Source organism: Denticeps clupeoides, chromosome 6, assembly GCF_900700375.1.
Source record: "Denticeps clupeoides chromosome 6, fDenClu1.1, whole genome shotgun sequence".
NCBI classification, from domain to species: domain Eukaryota; kingdom Metazoa; phylum Chordata; class Actinopteri; order Clupeiformes; family Denticipitidae; genus Denticeps; species Denticeps clupeoides.
In genome coordinates this window covers 16,090,290-16,105,812 of record NC_041712.1, presented here as the reverse complement: position 1 = coordinate 16,105,812, position 15,523 = coordinate 16,090,290, and the positions used below count along the sequence as shown (strand labels likewise).

General features: G+C 39.4%; 1 protein-coding gene across 7 annotated transcripts in view; it reads left to right on the top strand.

The window, feature by feature from the left end:
- LOC114792459 (neurotrimin-like) overlaps positions 1 to 15,523 on the top strand; it is a 135,585-nt gene that overhangs the window by 54,285 nt on the left and 65,777 nt on the right. The window contains exon 1 of one of the 7 annotated variants that reach the window (XM_028983597.1): positions 14,886 to 14,959. The exons of the other annotated variants lie outside the window; for them this stretch is intronic. Coding sequence (XP_028839430.1) covers positions 14,893 to 14,959 — 67 coding nt within the window. The 5' untranslated portion in view covers positions 14,886 to 14,892. Of the gene's footprint in view, positions 1 to 14,885; positions 14,960 to 15,523 lie in introns of those variants that run through there. 7 annotated transcript variants of the gene reach the window in all.

The window sequence follows — 15,523 nt, the reverse complement described above, 5'->3', positions numbered from 1 at the left end:
AAAAGCTTCTAACACACAATCAAAACTCAAACCTCAACAACTCTCAGCAGAGGGTAAGTTAACCCGCTTTACACTTGTGTTGCTACCAACACACTTGGACCACACTGACAAACAGCATCCATTCTGTAGGTTCCTAATATTTTTTCCTCAGACTTAAGTGAGTTGTTGTCTCTGGTGCTCATCCTAAACCTTCCTAGGGATAAATGAACTTGCAATGTTCTTCAGCAGGGAGCTAGAACACCTAGCTGGTCTTTTCAACGTAAAGCACAGCTGACATTGCTATGCAGCAATGCAGACTCCTTATTAAGTCCGAAAAAGGCACGATGCCATGAACAGCAGATGTTTCAGAATACCGGTTGTTGAGGTGCAAGCAGATGTCCAGCGCAACGTCTTTGCAACTTCAATGCAAGGACTTCATGTGTGGGTCAGAGTGTGTCACTTATGGGCCACATTACACTCATTGCTTCATATTATGGTCTATAGATTGCTTTACACAGGCCTTCGAGACATCTGGTGACATCGTGTAAGATTCTGGTTTCAAGAAATGATGTTACTCATTTGTTATGTTACCTTCTGATTAATTCCTTTGGCAAGCGCAATTTGTATTTGCACCCTCATCTCACCGTAATCTGATTTATGTGATTATGTAGTGGAATAGTTCATCACAGGGATGAAGAATAGAGCGTGTCAGTGTTACAGTGTCATGTTTGATTTATAAAGCAATGTTTGTCATAAAAAGGAAGCGGCCTGAGGGCACAATGTGTGTATTCATAATGCCTACGTTGTCTTTTCATGATATCCTTAAATTTAGTTTTCCTGTTGAGAACAAAGCCACATTTTGAGCAGCTCAGGAAGTTATAGCAGTTCATCACCACAACCCAAACAAATTAGCATTTAAGTAATGGCTAGTTTTAATGCGGAGTGATGGGATGGGACAGTTTGGCCCAAACTGTCAGTATGTGAGCTTTGCTTTACTTTACTGGGTTTGGTCTTCTGTCAGATCTTCAGCTGTTTTCTTATATGATGAATGGCTCTTATTTTGAACTGATGAACTTTATCCTTCATTAATTTCAACTAGATGCACATGGTTTGGTTTTAGTTCTGACATTTTTTTGTTATTTGTTATTATGATGTTCATATTGTCACCAATTACAATACTCTTATGCAGCCTAAATGACTGACTTGGCCATAATTTATTACTTGTCATATTGTTTATCACTCCTCTAGTATATTTTAATCTTCACTGTTTTCTAGGATAATTTGAAATTGTAGTGGACATTGTAAAAAAAAATCGTTTTTATGACATTTAATGTATGCAAATGTGCATTTTATTTAGGAAGGATTTTATGTCACTTGTTGTTCAGCTTGATGATAGGGGTGGTAGTCTAGTGGGTAACACACTCGCCAGGTTCAAACCCCACTTACTACCATTGTGTCCCTGAGCAAGACACTTAACCCTGAGTGTCTCCAGGGGGACTGTCCCTGTAACTACTGATTGTAAATCACTCTGGATAAGGGCGTCTGATAAATGCCATATATGTAATTTTAAATGGGTTTCTACTTTTGGCAAGACGGAAATATCAGCAGGTGTGTATTGAAGATTGCACAACTATTCCTTCAACATTTCAGACAGACCTTGACAGACCTTTTCCTTTCGAAAAGAATAAAAAATAAATCAGACACCATTCACTTTCAAGGACCTATCCATGGCCTATCAGCAAACGTGAATATAGTTCTCACAAAGCCGCTTCTGCCAGACAGAATGGGGTGGAGGGGGCTGGAATGTGGAGGTATTTGAAGATTTTTATTGCAGAACTGGAAAAAAAAAAAAGTGCAAAAGGACACCCTCGCTGAGGACACCTGAACTCTCTGAAAGCACTCCACATTATTACCATCACCTTTGCACCACTATTTTGAACGTTCCCTTTCAAGGCCTTCTGCCTCCTGGAGCACTCGTGGAGGAAAATGTGATAATTCCCATAAAAGAGAGTAAATATAGAGGTGAGGAGATGTGCTCGAGATGTGTGAGACAGACGTCGCCTGACTCATCTTGAAAGACATCTGTGGCTTAAAGACTCTCCAGCATAGCACGGGAGGTGATATTGCAAAAAAAAAAAAAAGAAAATCACACATATACTCGCACACACACACACACACACACACACACACACAAAAAACCTTTAGAGCTTAGCTTTGAAGCATGTGCTTATACTTCAGTAGTCTGATTTCAAGTGCAATCTTCTGGATTTATCTCCAGAGGTAATTCACAGTAAATGCTTCGCCATAATATTTTCAAAATAATGTTTAGATGTGGAAGACTAGATTTACCTTAATCATGAAAATATGGTTTTTCTTTATTCTGCTGGATAAGCGCTGACAGCAAAGTCCGTGGAACCCAGGAATACATATCAGCACTCAGTGCCATGATGAAAGCCATTACAGCATGTTGACTGAATGGAGGTTGATGCCAGTTAAATGAATCATGTCAACCATATCTAAACATATTACTTTTTTGGTATAAAATGACACGCTAGTTTCAGTCTATGATGACAAAGAAGACATTCCTTATGCAGTGAGTAATAAATGCAAAATTTACAACAATAACAAAAAAAATCCTTGCTCAAATGTGACATGATATTTATTTCCAATGCAATATTTTTTCTGAGGACCAAAAAAAATGTGTCTTTTTCTTTGTGTATTTGTGCCTTAGCAAGGTCTGATGCTAATAATCCGAATGTCCTTGAAGCTGTGTTAAATGCCTGTGTGATCAATAAAACATTTTACAGTATGAAACAATAAGACCGTGTTCGCAGATGAGCAAGGACTAGAAATTCAAGGTTATGCTTTGCAGATTTGAGATCATGTTCCAGTGGGAATTATTTTTTACCACCCCAAACAATCAATCAACATCCAATTTCTTTCCTTTAAATGAAAAAGACATTGGGCTTGGTGACATTCATTTTTCTAAATTAAATAATAGGTAGAAAAGCTTGAATTATTTAAGCAAGGTGTTTAATGTGTTTTCAGAGTACCAGGTTAAGAGAAATAATAGCAACCAATTTCCATAATAAGTGATTGAATGGGGGTGGGGTGGGGGGTGGAGAGAGAGAGAAAATGAGGCAGACAGTCCAGCAGAGGAAGACAGAGAAGGAATGGGGTGGGGAAGAGACATAGGGACAGAGAGAGATTGCCTCTGTGTGGGCAGGTTGCCTGAGGCACTAAAATGAGATAAAAAAAAAAATCGACCGAATTCCTCCAAACACACTCTGCTGGTCTGCAGACAGCGGGTGGAGAACTAGCCTCTGCTGCTTAGATGCTTACATTGATAATCTTCTGGAATGGGGAGCTGTGACAGTGTTCACATGTCATAACATGACATCAGGTGTCTATAAATTAATTTTTTTAATGCAAATGTAAATTTGCAAGAGCTTTTTAATCATCGGACGGAACTAAGAACATTGGTGGCCTAGCAGGTACGGAAGCGGACTCATAACTGAGGCATTGCAGGTTCAAATTGGAACAGCCAAAGTGCCACTGAGGTGCCACTGATCAAAGCACTGTCCACACACTGCCCCCCGGTCCCCTGTCATGGCTGCCCACTGCTCCACCAAGGATGATGGGTTAAAAGCAGAGGACACATTCCATTGTGTGCACCTTGTACTGTATCACAATGACAAAAACATCCAGTTTCCCTTTTGTTTCACATTATGAAACATGACACTATGCATCAATGTAAACTAAGGCTTTGTACTTTTTAATTTGTGTTTTAATGACTTTTTGCTGGTTTCAGTGTCGTCTTATGATTTGAGCCTAGACAAAATACAAAATGTAGAGAGCAGTCCCAAAATATTTTTTTGTAATGCCTGTTAATTAGTCTTGAACAAGGATGGTTGCCTTATGTTCTGACCAATGTAGCAATTATTTGTCCACCTCTTCAGTAACTTCTAACTTTTATTGAGGATAATTTTCTTGTTTCTCTGCACCGTTAACAGTTAACACAGAAAGACCAGAATGCTCTGTAAATGAGACAGGAACCGCACTGAATGTCGGACCCTCTGAATTCATTCTAAATGTCAAACGTTTTATGTAATGGCTGGAAGGAGACCTAAACTCCTTCAGGGGCTTTAAAAATCATTTTTGCTTGTCAAATTGCAGCGTAACGTGTCATTCAGCACTAATGACAGTGTCTGATATGTTCTACATGAATTGCATTGAATGGCACATGATGCTACCTTTTTTTTTTTTTGCTGGACATTTAATAGCTTTTATTACAATCAGAGACTATTCCATTTCTGAATACCCAGTTTCACAGTTAAAATGATTTGGCCCTTTCTGCGCGAGAATTGAACTTCTCCTTCCCCGGCACTGTTTGAAAACATCACAGATTCACATTTAGCCATATAAATGTGAATCTGTGATGTGTATACACACACACACACACACACACACACACACACACTTGGTTTGGACACAGACCTACTCATTTATGGGTCTTGCATTATTTTTATTACAGGCTAGAATCAGAAAATGAATGAAAATTTCTGACAGCTCTGAAGGTTTATGTTGAACACTTTCTTATCATTTCTCATGTTAATGAGCATATCATTAAGCGGCTTTTGATAATGACAATAGTGAACAAAGCAATTGTGAAGGTAAAAAGAGACGACTCTGAAATAACAGATTCATTAAATAAACTTCACTTTCTGTTGCTACAAAAATATAAAATATGTTTCTTGCATTGGACTCTTCATAATGGCTGCATCTTAGACTCCATAACTGCCACAGATTTGCACAGCTTAAAGTGTAGTCCTTAGGTTGATATTTGTAGCACTCATCACAAGATTTTACATTAATATGACATGATTATCAACACAGGCCACCAAGATACTTGTTCAGTCCCTAGTAATCTCGAGACTGGATTACTGTAACTCCCTTCTAGCTGGTCTACCTCTGACTGCCATGCGGCCTCTACAACTACTACAGAAGCATGACTGGTTTTCGACCTTTCCAGATTCCATCCTACCTCACATCCCTTATTATTGGGTGGAAGTAGCCTAGTGGGTAACACACTTGCCTGTGAACCAGAAGACCCAGGTTCAAATTACTACCATTGTGTCCCTGAGCAAGACACTTAACTTTAAGTTGCTCCAGGGGGACTGTCCCTGTTACTACTGATTGTAAGTTGCTCTGGATAAGGGCGTCTGATGAATGCTGTAAATGTAAATGTAAAGGTATATACCCTTATTATCCAAACCTGCAATACTGCTCACCTGGTCCCTACACCGGGACCAGGTGAAGGTACGAGGAAGACACTCATCTAGAACCTTCGCTGTCTATGCCCCTAGGTGGTGGAATGAACGTTCTCGCGAGGTCAGAACAGCACAGTCACTGAGTATTTTCAAATGACAGCTTAAGATCTTCCTCTTTAGAGAATACTAACTAAACTGAAAGAGCTTCAGTTGGGGTCCTAGTAAAGCAGAACTGAACTTGTAAGCATGTTGTAAGTTGTTCTGGGGGTGCCTTCCAAATGCTGCAAATGGAAATGCAAAATGGGACTACAGTTGAGAAAAAAATGTCAGCTTTGTCTTGTAAAGACCAGGCCTGATATTTAGGTCTCAACTGCACAGAAGACAATATAAGTTCATATAAATGTGAATTTTGCTTATGACGGAGACTTTTTTTTAGCGCAGGGGTGGGGTACGATGAATTCTGAAGCCCACCTCCACTGTCAGTGTGGCTTTGATCCAGCAAATGACGGTGAGAGAGATGAGCTTTGAACATCGTATTCCACTGCTGTGTTGCATTAATTCTAAATCTAGACTGCAGAAGATTGCCAGCATTGGTGTGGCTCACTTTCTGCCTCCGTTTTTGACAATCCCATTATGTAACATATGGCATTATAGCAAACAGCCCACCAGATTGTATGACCACATAACTTTCTCAGGTTTATCTCGGTGTTGCAAATACAATCAGGACAGCAGACAAACGTCACACTTCACCATTCTATCTATTGCACGTTCTCTCCGAAATGAAATGCAACAGTTTAATACGTGCAATAAATCATGGAGGGTTTAATCCGCCTGTGATATTAGAGTTCTTCCCCCCTACCACCCTCCTCTTATTACCTCTAGCTCTCCCTGGACTTCGGAAGTGAAATAAATACCTCTGACAGGTTTACTACTGCAGGCCCAGTGCATTCACGTTTGACCTGAGTGTGCTCGTGCTGTGGGTATATAAGAAATGTACCAGCAAAATATATATATATATATATATATATATATGTCTATGTAGGTAGGCTGGGTTTAATATTTAAATTTTTTGATTTTCCTTCACTTGGAGGAGGGAAAAAAAAAGTAATCTATTTTCTAGGCCACACATATAAGTGTATGGCACTACAGGAAATAGTCTGGTGCACGGTCCTGAGCCTACGGTCACGCTTTAAAGAAGGAAAAAAGAAAAGACAAAAAAAAAAACAAAGAGATGAGAGAAGATCCTTGAGCCACAGCAGTGACAAATTCCTCTCTCTCTTCACTTTGCCCTTGGAGAGCAAAGGAGAATAGGATGGCAAGGAGCGGAAAAAAATAAAAAGAAAAGCTTAAAAAAAAAAAAAAAAAAAAAAAGGCCCAGGTAAATCAAAAGGGAGGTGGCAGCGTGCAGATTCCCTAAACCAAACAAGTTGTTCCAAGCTGTGTGTAATTCACTCCCACAGATGATGGGTTTTACAGCCTTTCGCCTGTGTTATATCCAGTAGGGATCTGTAAATCTGTCATTTAGTGAGTAAATTCCCCTTCTCCCCTCCTTTTCCATAATCTCATTTGCCTGTGGTGCCAGTGGTGCATCAAACGCGGATGACTTTCTTTTTTCTTTTTTTTTCTTCTTCCTCCTCCTCTTCGTTGCTGGATGCTGGCGCTGCCGTGCCCGGGAGTAAATCCCACCTGTCCCTCATGAGCTGCTCCATCAACCACAAAAAAATCCATTATCTGGAAATGTTATAAGAGCCTAATGGAGTCCTTATCTTTATTTTGCAGCGGGGAGGGGGCATTTTCTTTTAATTACATACCATACTAAAATATTTTATGGTTATCGTTATGGATTTTGGGGTTTATTTATTTATTTTTACATATGTTTATGTCTGTGTCGAGCGTAACAGTTCAGGGTGTGCAGTTTTTTGAACGGCACATTCCATTTTCCGCTCGGAATATTGGTTTGCATGTGTTCATGGCCGCCTCTGAGCAGCTCGGTGCACATCAGTGAGATAAGATATGCGCCATGGTGGGGATGGATTTCAATCTGAGATATTAAAGGCCTGAAGCTAAATGAAATTGATACACAATTAGATATATTATTACTATTCTTTTGAGAAACAAAAATGCATTGGTTTAAAAAATCCATAATGCATTATCATAATAATAATAAAAATAATTATAATAATTCTGCATGCTCATATACATGGTAGAGGTGAAATGGAATGCTGTTTTTAATGCATGGCTGTTAAGCATGTTAGTAACACTATGTCTGAAATCTTTGCACCATGTTGGTCCAGACAAAACAGAAATGTGTTGGGCTTTTAATTTGTAAGGAAGAATATCTAACAGGACAAGTCTATTTAAGTCAATGCTGTGAATTCAATGGGAGAAGCTCATTACAGCTTGGCACTTTCCGTCTGTCTGTGGAGGATCTCCATGGTGATTAGTGGGAGCACAGGGGTGGGGGTGTTTCATTACAGTGAGAAATGACGTTGCAACATTTATTTAGTCTCCTTAAAGTGAGTGCGTCATAAAGGAAAGTACTCTTCTTTTTTATGCAATTAGACTATAATAACATTAGTTATAATTAATATAATAAAATATCCCTGATTGACCTTCATTTAATTATGATATGATTTTCACTCAAGTGCATTTAATTATTCTTTTTTTTTTTAAACTTCCTAGCTTCCTGGACATTCACATAAAAATAACTGACACTTCATTATTAAACTCAAGTAAACTTGTGTGTGTATAATCTACCCTGTGTGTGTGTGTGTGGTGTGTGTGTGTGTGTGTTTGTTGTTTATGATCACTTTATGTCTCCACTACATGCTGGACTTTCAGTTCTGATGTACGTTGGACTTTGAAGGACTTATTGCCAACAAGCGTTAATCATGTGTCACATGCTCTTTGCACACGGCATATGAGCTGTTCTGAGGCTTGCCGCTCAGCCCACGCCCGCACCAAAGTTTAGGCGCAGGAGTTTGCAGCCCTTGAACATCTATGTAAACAACCGTGCAATGTGGCTCTGAAGCTTGCCTGAATGAATGCTTCCCGAATGGCAGCTGGGAAGGTACCTGTCTTTTGTGGGTATTCTTATCGCTGGCAGCCAGTGCTGAGAAGGCTGCCATTACAGTCTGGTAAACATATTCAATTCTGCCAAATTGCACAATGCGAAATAAAAAATGTTGTGTCGAGTACAGAGCGCTACACGTTGAATCATAATTGACATCTGCATAGCATGCATGTGACATATTTTCGGAGATGACATGTCGGATATTTACACAACACACAACACAAGACTCTGAAGGAAGGCGGAGCTTCTGGTAAGAATACAATAATTCAGTGTAATATTTTTGCAACATCATTTAAGGTTGTGAGCTGGATGTAATGAATTTTTCATTTGCCCAAAAACTTCGTCCTTGAATCTCAGTCTAAATAGCTGCTAGTAAACTTCTAATGCCTCCTAATTAAATATTAAAGGCCGAGTTCAGACTCTTATCGGTATTTAGTGATAATAGATTTTTTTCCTAAGTGAGACTTCAAAAGCTGTGTAATTACTGGTAATTTAACTGATATGCTTGATGATTTTCCATACTTTCTCATCTTTCGCCAAATGCATGTTGATCAAGCGAGAACCGAAATGTGCAGCTACAGCCTGTTTCAACTGTTGCTTATTGCTGGTCACATGAGGGTGTACTTAACCACATCGAATTGTCTGTCTGTTTGTCTGAGGTAAAAGCCATTTTCTCACTCTGCCCAATGTTTGAGCATTCTGTGTTTAAAAAAGCATTCATTCATCTCGGTGTAGGTAAGACCCCGCCAGTGCATTCCACCATCAAGCCACTTGAATTTCCTCCCTGAACCACAGCCATATAGACACCTATGTTTATGGTCAGTTTGTTTACGCCTAATTATTGCTTTTCCACAGGTAATTATGACTGTTTGCAGGGCAAGGAATTTAAAAAATATCTCAGTTTGTATGTAGATCCTTCGGTGCAGATTCAACTATCTAAATGGCTTGGTGTGAACTCATATGTTTATATTTTTATAAACAGTATTTTTGAACAGTGACCAAGCGATACCACATTCTTTATGAAGGACTCAGACATCTGGAACACAACAAGTTGGCCAGACTACTGAGCTACTACTCCGCATTAAACTCATCTTTTACTGGCCATGTTATATTTACCACATTGCTGGTTCTACAGGCATAATGTATTAGTTATTCTAAGTTTTAAGCCTTTTACAGCATGAAGGAGTTGAAATTCTATATCATGTCATGACTAAATTGGCTTTTAGGGGATAACAAAAGACTGATGAACCAACCAATCATCCAATCAATCAATCAGTGAATCAATGATCTTCCGATTTCAAGGCAGTCATTAAACCCTCTGACACGCTTCTATCATACAGTGCATCTGGAAAGTATTCACAGCACATCACTTGTGTTACAGCCTTATTCCAAAATAGATTAAATGTATTTTTTAAATTCTAAACACAACACCCCATAATGACAATGTGAAAAGATTGAAGTTTTGGCAAATTTATACAAACTAAATAATACTAAGAAATCAAATGGATAGCCTTTGCTCAATGCTTTCACAGCAGTTACAGCCTCAAGTCTTTTTTGAATCTGATGCCACAAGCTTGGCATCTGATGCCACCTATCCTTGGCCAGTTTCACCCATTCCTCTTTGCAGCACCTTGAAGCTCCATCAGGTTGGATGGGAAGCATCGGCGCACAGCCATTTTAATATCTCTTCAGAGATGTTCAATCGGATTCAAGTCTGGGCTCTGGCTGGGCCACTCAAGGACATTCACAGAGTTGTCCTGTAGCCACTCCTTTGATATCTTGGCTGTGTGCTTAGGGTCGTCCTGCTGAAAGAAAAATCACCCCATACAGGCCTGTGTGGTGAATTGCTGCAGAGATGACAGAGTGAGCATCGGGTTCTTGGTCACCTCCCTGATTAAGTCCCTTCTCTCCCCGATCAGTTAAGGTGGCCGGCCAGCTCTGCATGGTCCTGGTGGTTTTAGACTTTAGACACTGTGCTGATTGGGACCTTCAAAGCAGCAGAAATCTTCCCCCAACTTTTTCCTCATGACAATTCCTTTGACTGTGGGACCTTATATAGACAGGTGTGGGCCTTTTCAAATCATGTCCAATCAACTGTTTTTTTTTCAAAATGTGGACTCCAATTAAACTGCATCTCAAGGATGATCGTGGGAAACAGGATGCACCTGAGCTCAATTTTGAGCTTCATGGAAAAGGCTTCAAATTCATATGAACTTTGTCATTTTTTTTTATTTTTAAGAAATTTGACAAAACCTCAAGTAAACTTTTTTCATGTTGACATTATGGGTTATTTGTAGAATTCTGAGAAAGAAAAATTATTTAAGTATGTAACATAAGAAAATGTGGAAAAAGTGATGCACTGTGAATACCTTCTGGATGCATTGTACATTTCTGCCTATATTAGTAGGCTGAATCAGTTGAAAAGAAATTCTCCCACACAGCATTGAAGGTCATCTGAAATGTCCTGACTCTCCCTGGTGTGTGTCCGTGTCACGATGGCTGGAAACGGCGAGGAAGGAGGACGCATACGCACAACGTCACGGGACAGGGGGTTTGTTACGTGGGGAAACATCACCAAACAACGACCCGACGGTGAACAGAAATGAACAGGGCAGCTTTTACACAGGTGAAAACAATCAGGAAACATAATAGCACCGGACAAACACGAAATTCCTGTCCAAACCCCGACCTGGAGAAGCCCCATTTGGATCACATGTTCACAGTGTGTACAAGTCAAGCCATTTGCTTTAGGTTGCCCTGTGTACGATTTGGACACGTGGTGAATTCATGCTCCATCTCCAGAAATCTGGGGTGTTCTTCTGGTAAAAAAAAAAAAAAAACAGATCACCAGCCTTGATGCTCTAATTGGCCACGATCTCTTGAGGTACACAGTGGCATTATGAGACAGGACAGACTTATTTTATGGGTAGCATGCCTAGTACCTTAGTAGCTCAATATTAAAGCAGTATTCAGATGTCAAACATGATCAAACATTCTTTTCCTACCAAATCACAGGGTGGTAGTAGCCTAGTGGGTTTCACACTTGGTGGCCAAAAAGTCACAGGTTCAAACCCCGCTTGCCCCTGAGCCAGAAACTTTACGTTAGAATTGTGGGGGAATCTAAAAGTGAAGTGTCATTGTGAAACACTGCAGCACAGCACTCAGGACGAAATGTGTCCTCTGCTTTTAACCCATCACCCTTGGTGAGCAGTGGGCAGCCATGACAGGCGCCCAGGGAGCTGTGTGTGGGCATGGTACTTTTTTCGCCTGTGCCTCCTCCTAGCATGACTGGCACTCTGGACAAGGGTGTCAGCTTAATGCAATAAATAAATATGGGTGCTACATTTGAGCTGGTGCCAAGCACTTATGGTGCTTGGGTGCTACTTTAAGCTAAGCAGTCAATCATCTGACTCCTCCCATTTTAAACTAAGGTACTTAAGATTGTGTTCTGGGTGACAGGATTTTTCTTTCAAGTTACAGATATCTACCAAGCATTTCTTTCTCATCTCATTTGTTAATGTAAATTCTGATAAAGCCTTTGACCTTGGACCAGCGAACAATCCCCATATTGTTCATATTTCCTTAACATACACTTTAATCATGCATTGCTATCAGAATGTAATGTAGGTGCACACATAAAACTATGATGGTTTTAAACAAGTGAATTCATGGCACATGAGTCAATATCATCTGGTTCCATCTGACTCCTTGACTGCTTCCCTTTGAGTAAATCCTTGCCAACACTGAAGAGCTGCTCACATGCAGTGCTGGCTCGGAATCCTTTGCACATTTTTTGGCATAGATGAGAACCCAGTTAGTGGGGAAGTATTGCTTCATCCACGTTCTAATCTTTCTATTTTCTGCAAGAAGAAGTGTTTCATATGTTTTGCTGCAATAATGAATGACAAAGAAACTCTGGCAGCAAACTGTCATTTACCCAGTTGCGATCGGAGAAGAAATACATGTAGTTGATGTTCCCCGCAAGCTACAGCAAAACTACAGCACTACAATTTACTGGTGCTTTACTACTCACTCTGACACTGTGCAACATACAACATTCAAGGCAATGATGTCATGCAGCAATGTTATTTTGTTACCTTCTGATGCTTTTTGAGGTAAAGCCTACCTTTGAAACTTACAATATTACATCCTCTGATGTACACATGATCCTCAAGCGAACAGTTCCGCTGAAGACTCTCATGCTGTTTTATGCCTGGTAAAATATAAATGTGACTACTGGAGGATAAAGAAAGCTTATCATTCCATAATATGCCTTCTATTGGATAGCACTCCCATAACAATATGCAGCCCTCACTGCGTTTCATGGCCAGGGTAGTGTTATCAAAGTGATGTACAGTGTTGCGCTAGCTCCAAGCACAGTGCTTAGCGCCGAGGATAGAAAGCTCACATATTGTCCCCTTGGACCGCAGAATGTTCTGCCACTTGGTCTCAAAGTCTTCCACATGCCTGCCGGCAACTCTGCACGAGATTGGCTCCGTTTTTTTAAATTAAATTAATAACTTTCTTGCTCTTCCAGCAATAAAACACCCCCCCCCCACACACACATATATCTCAAATTTTGAAGAATCAGAATGGTTTTTACACCCCCCCCCCCCTAATTCCAAATGTGTCAAAATGTCCTTTAAGCTGCGTTTACATGCCTTGACACCCGAACCCTTGAGACTGGTGCAGACATGTAAAGCAGCGCTACTGGAACTTGTGTATGTCAAAACTTGTTATGTTACAGTTATACAAATGTAAATTAGAGGATACAGTATATGGTACGCTGTTCAAAATATATTCCACACCACAGATACTGGTACTCCACATGAAGCCAGTATAGAAAATGCAGGAAAATGACTGGAGAGTAGAGTATAATTTATGAGCAACAAGTAACAAATACAATACCACGAAAAAGTGTGGGCAGCCTTACTTAAAATCCGTAACTGTGAATATTTAAGCGAACATTGTGGATCACTGATGACATTTTGTGGTTTTTTTCTTGTGTTGAACAGTTTTGTACAGCGTGATATTATCTTATTGAGCTGCGTCCTGTCTACAGTCCAATCTGATGCAGATTAAGCAACTCATAAGCATTCTGCAAAATTACATTTACATTTACACCCTTATCCAGAGCGACTTACAATCAGTAGTTACAGGGACAGTCCCCTCTTGAGCAACTTAGGGTTAAGTGTCTTGCTCAGGGACACAATGGTAGTAAGTGGGATTTGAACCTGGGTCTTCTGGATCACTTCTATCCCTTTACATCAGGAGTCATCACAAAATATTTCTGCCTGTCCTTGTAATCCTGGTGGTGTAGTCATAGCTTTAGCCAAATGCTTTTTGACCTCATGACAAAAGGTACAAATTCATAAATACGTTTTGTTTGGGACTAGGCTTAATCTGACCTTATAAAGTTTTATATGTTTGAGTAAATGTAGCTATTTAGCAAATACGTATTAAATTTATAGAATTATAGAATTCTATAATTATAGAATTCTTGTCAGCATTGCCAGTTTTGCATTCACCTGCTGAAACCTAGGTAGTTCTATGATTGCTATTGGTGTGACATGAAAAATATTTTCTTTATACATAGTATGAGCCTACGTTTTTTATTATTAGACCAAATCTTTGAAATGTGAGTATTCCTGCTGGAGTGTGGCCATTTTATGGGTTATGACCTTCACCACAGACCAGTGACCAGTGATGTTCTAAATCTATGCCAATTTGAACCTGATCACAGCAAGGCTTCAAGGATCCAGTATTTGGGCATATCCCAATTCAAATGGGATACGCTGTTAGTATACATATTAAATATTTGTGTATGTTTAAAATAGAAATTATGACTTTTAATCTTAGTTAACAGTCCTGTCCTGCAATTGCATGCTTGCTGACAGCTTATCCATAATAGTGACATGGATTCACCTTGGACTGGATTGCATGGTAAATGACCTGCTGACCTGTTTGTAGCTCTTGTAGATCCCTGCTGAAATACATCTGTTAGGATGATGAGGCAGATGACAGCCCATTAAATTGGTGATTGCTTAATTTTTAATTCACATGGGAGAAGAAATAGTATGTGAGGCCTCATTTACCCATTAAATAAGAATATTTTTGATTGCTTTTAAATGATGGCTATATTTTCAAAAATTCTGTAATGCTTTGACATTGGATGCAATAAATAATCTGCTTGTTTGTATCTTTGTCATTCAGTTAATGAAGAAAGTTTATGAAAGATCAATAAATTATTGTTTTTATTGTTGTTGTTCTCAGCTGAAGTGCTCGTACATATTTCTATACATTTTAATGCATCAGATGTTGTGTTATATGAGTTGAGGATGTATTGAACTTTTCATTGTTGCCATTTGCCTCATTGTGCTTGCCGTAGATAGCCCCATTTCACAGTTGTTTCTGCAGAGCAGTGGGTAGGAGAAAATCCTTGCAACAGCCACCCAGTAGCAAATAATATTCTCCGAGACACCTCGCTATGGAGTGAAAAGATGGCACAGCTCACATCCGGGCAGATTATTTGAACAGTAGGTCACATCGCTGTGGAACAGAACGGTGCTTATGATGGATGTGCCACAAAAGAGCCCCTCTCTACAGGCATTAAGAGGAATTTGGAACGTTCAGGAAAGTATGTTGAAAGTATGTGTGTTGAAAGTGAACTTTTAACCATATAAGTGAATTTCAAACAATATCCCAGTTGTTTTCATTGAAGCCAGTTAGCTTGTTTGTGTATCTCTAATTTACAGCATTTAATCCATATACAGAATTCACATGTTAACAATGATTTGTCATATCTATTAACTTGTCATACTATTAGCCACATCTTGCATTAGGAAATATAATGTAGAAGTTGCTGCTTGGTTTCAATTCTAGGCATGTAATGGACAGCACAAAATTTAGCTCATGACTAGTCACAGTAAGTTTTTTTCTCTACCCCCAAATTAGGCTTCAAATGAAAATGAGAGTCTGGGACCTTAAAAATTCATAAAGCATTGCATAAATATCTTTCTTCAGGGATCAGTGTTTGTAGAACTCCAGAGAGTCTGCCCTAAATATTGCATATTTTTTTATTTTAACATGATTCAGAGGCTTTGCTGGGATCAGCCTCTTTTTAATGTTTCAATTTTGGTTCTGAAAGAAAAAAAATGAAACCATAAAATGAAAGCCATTGTAATTGTTGCTGATAAAATAT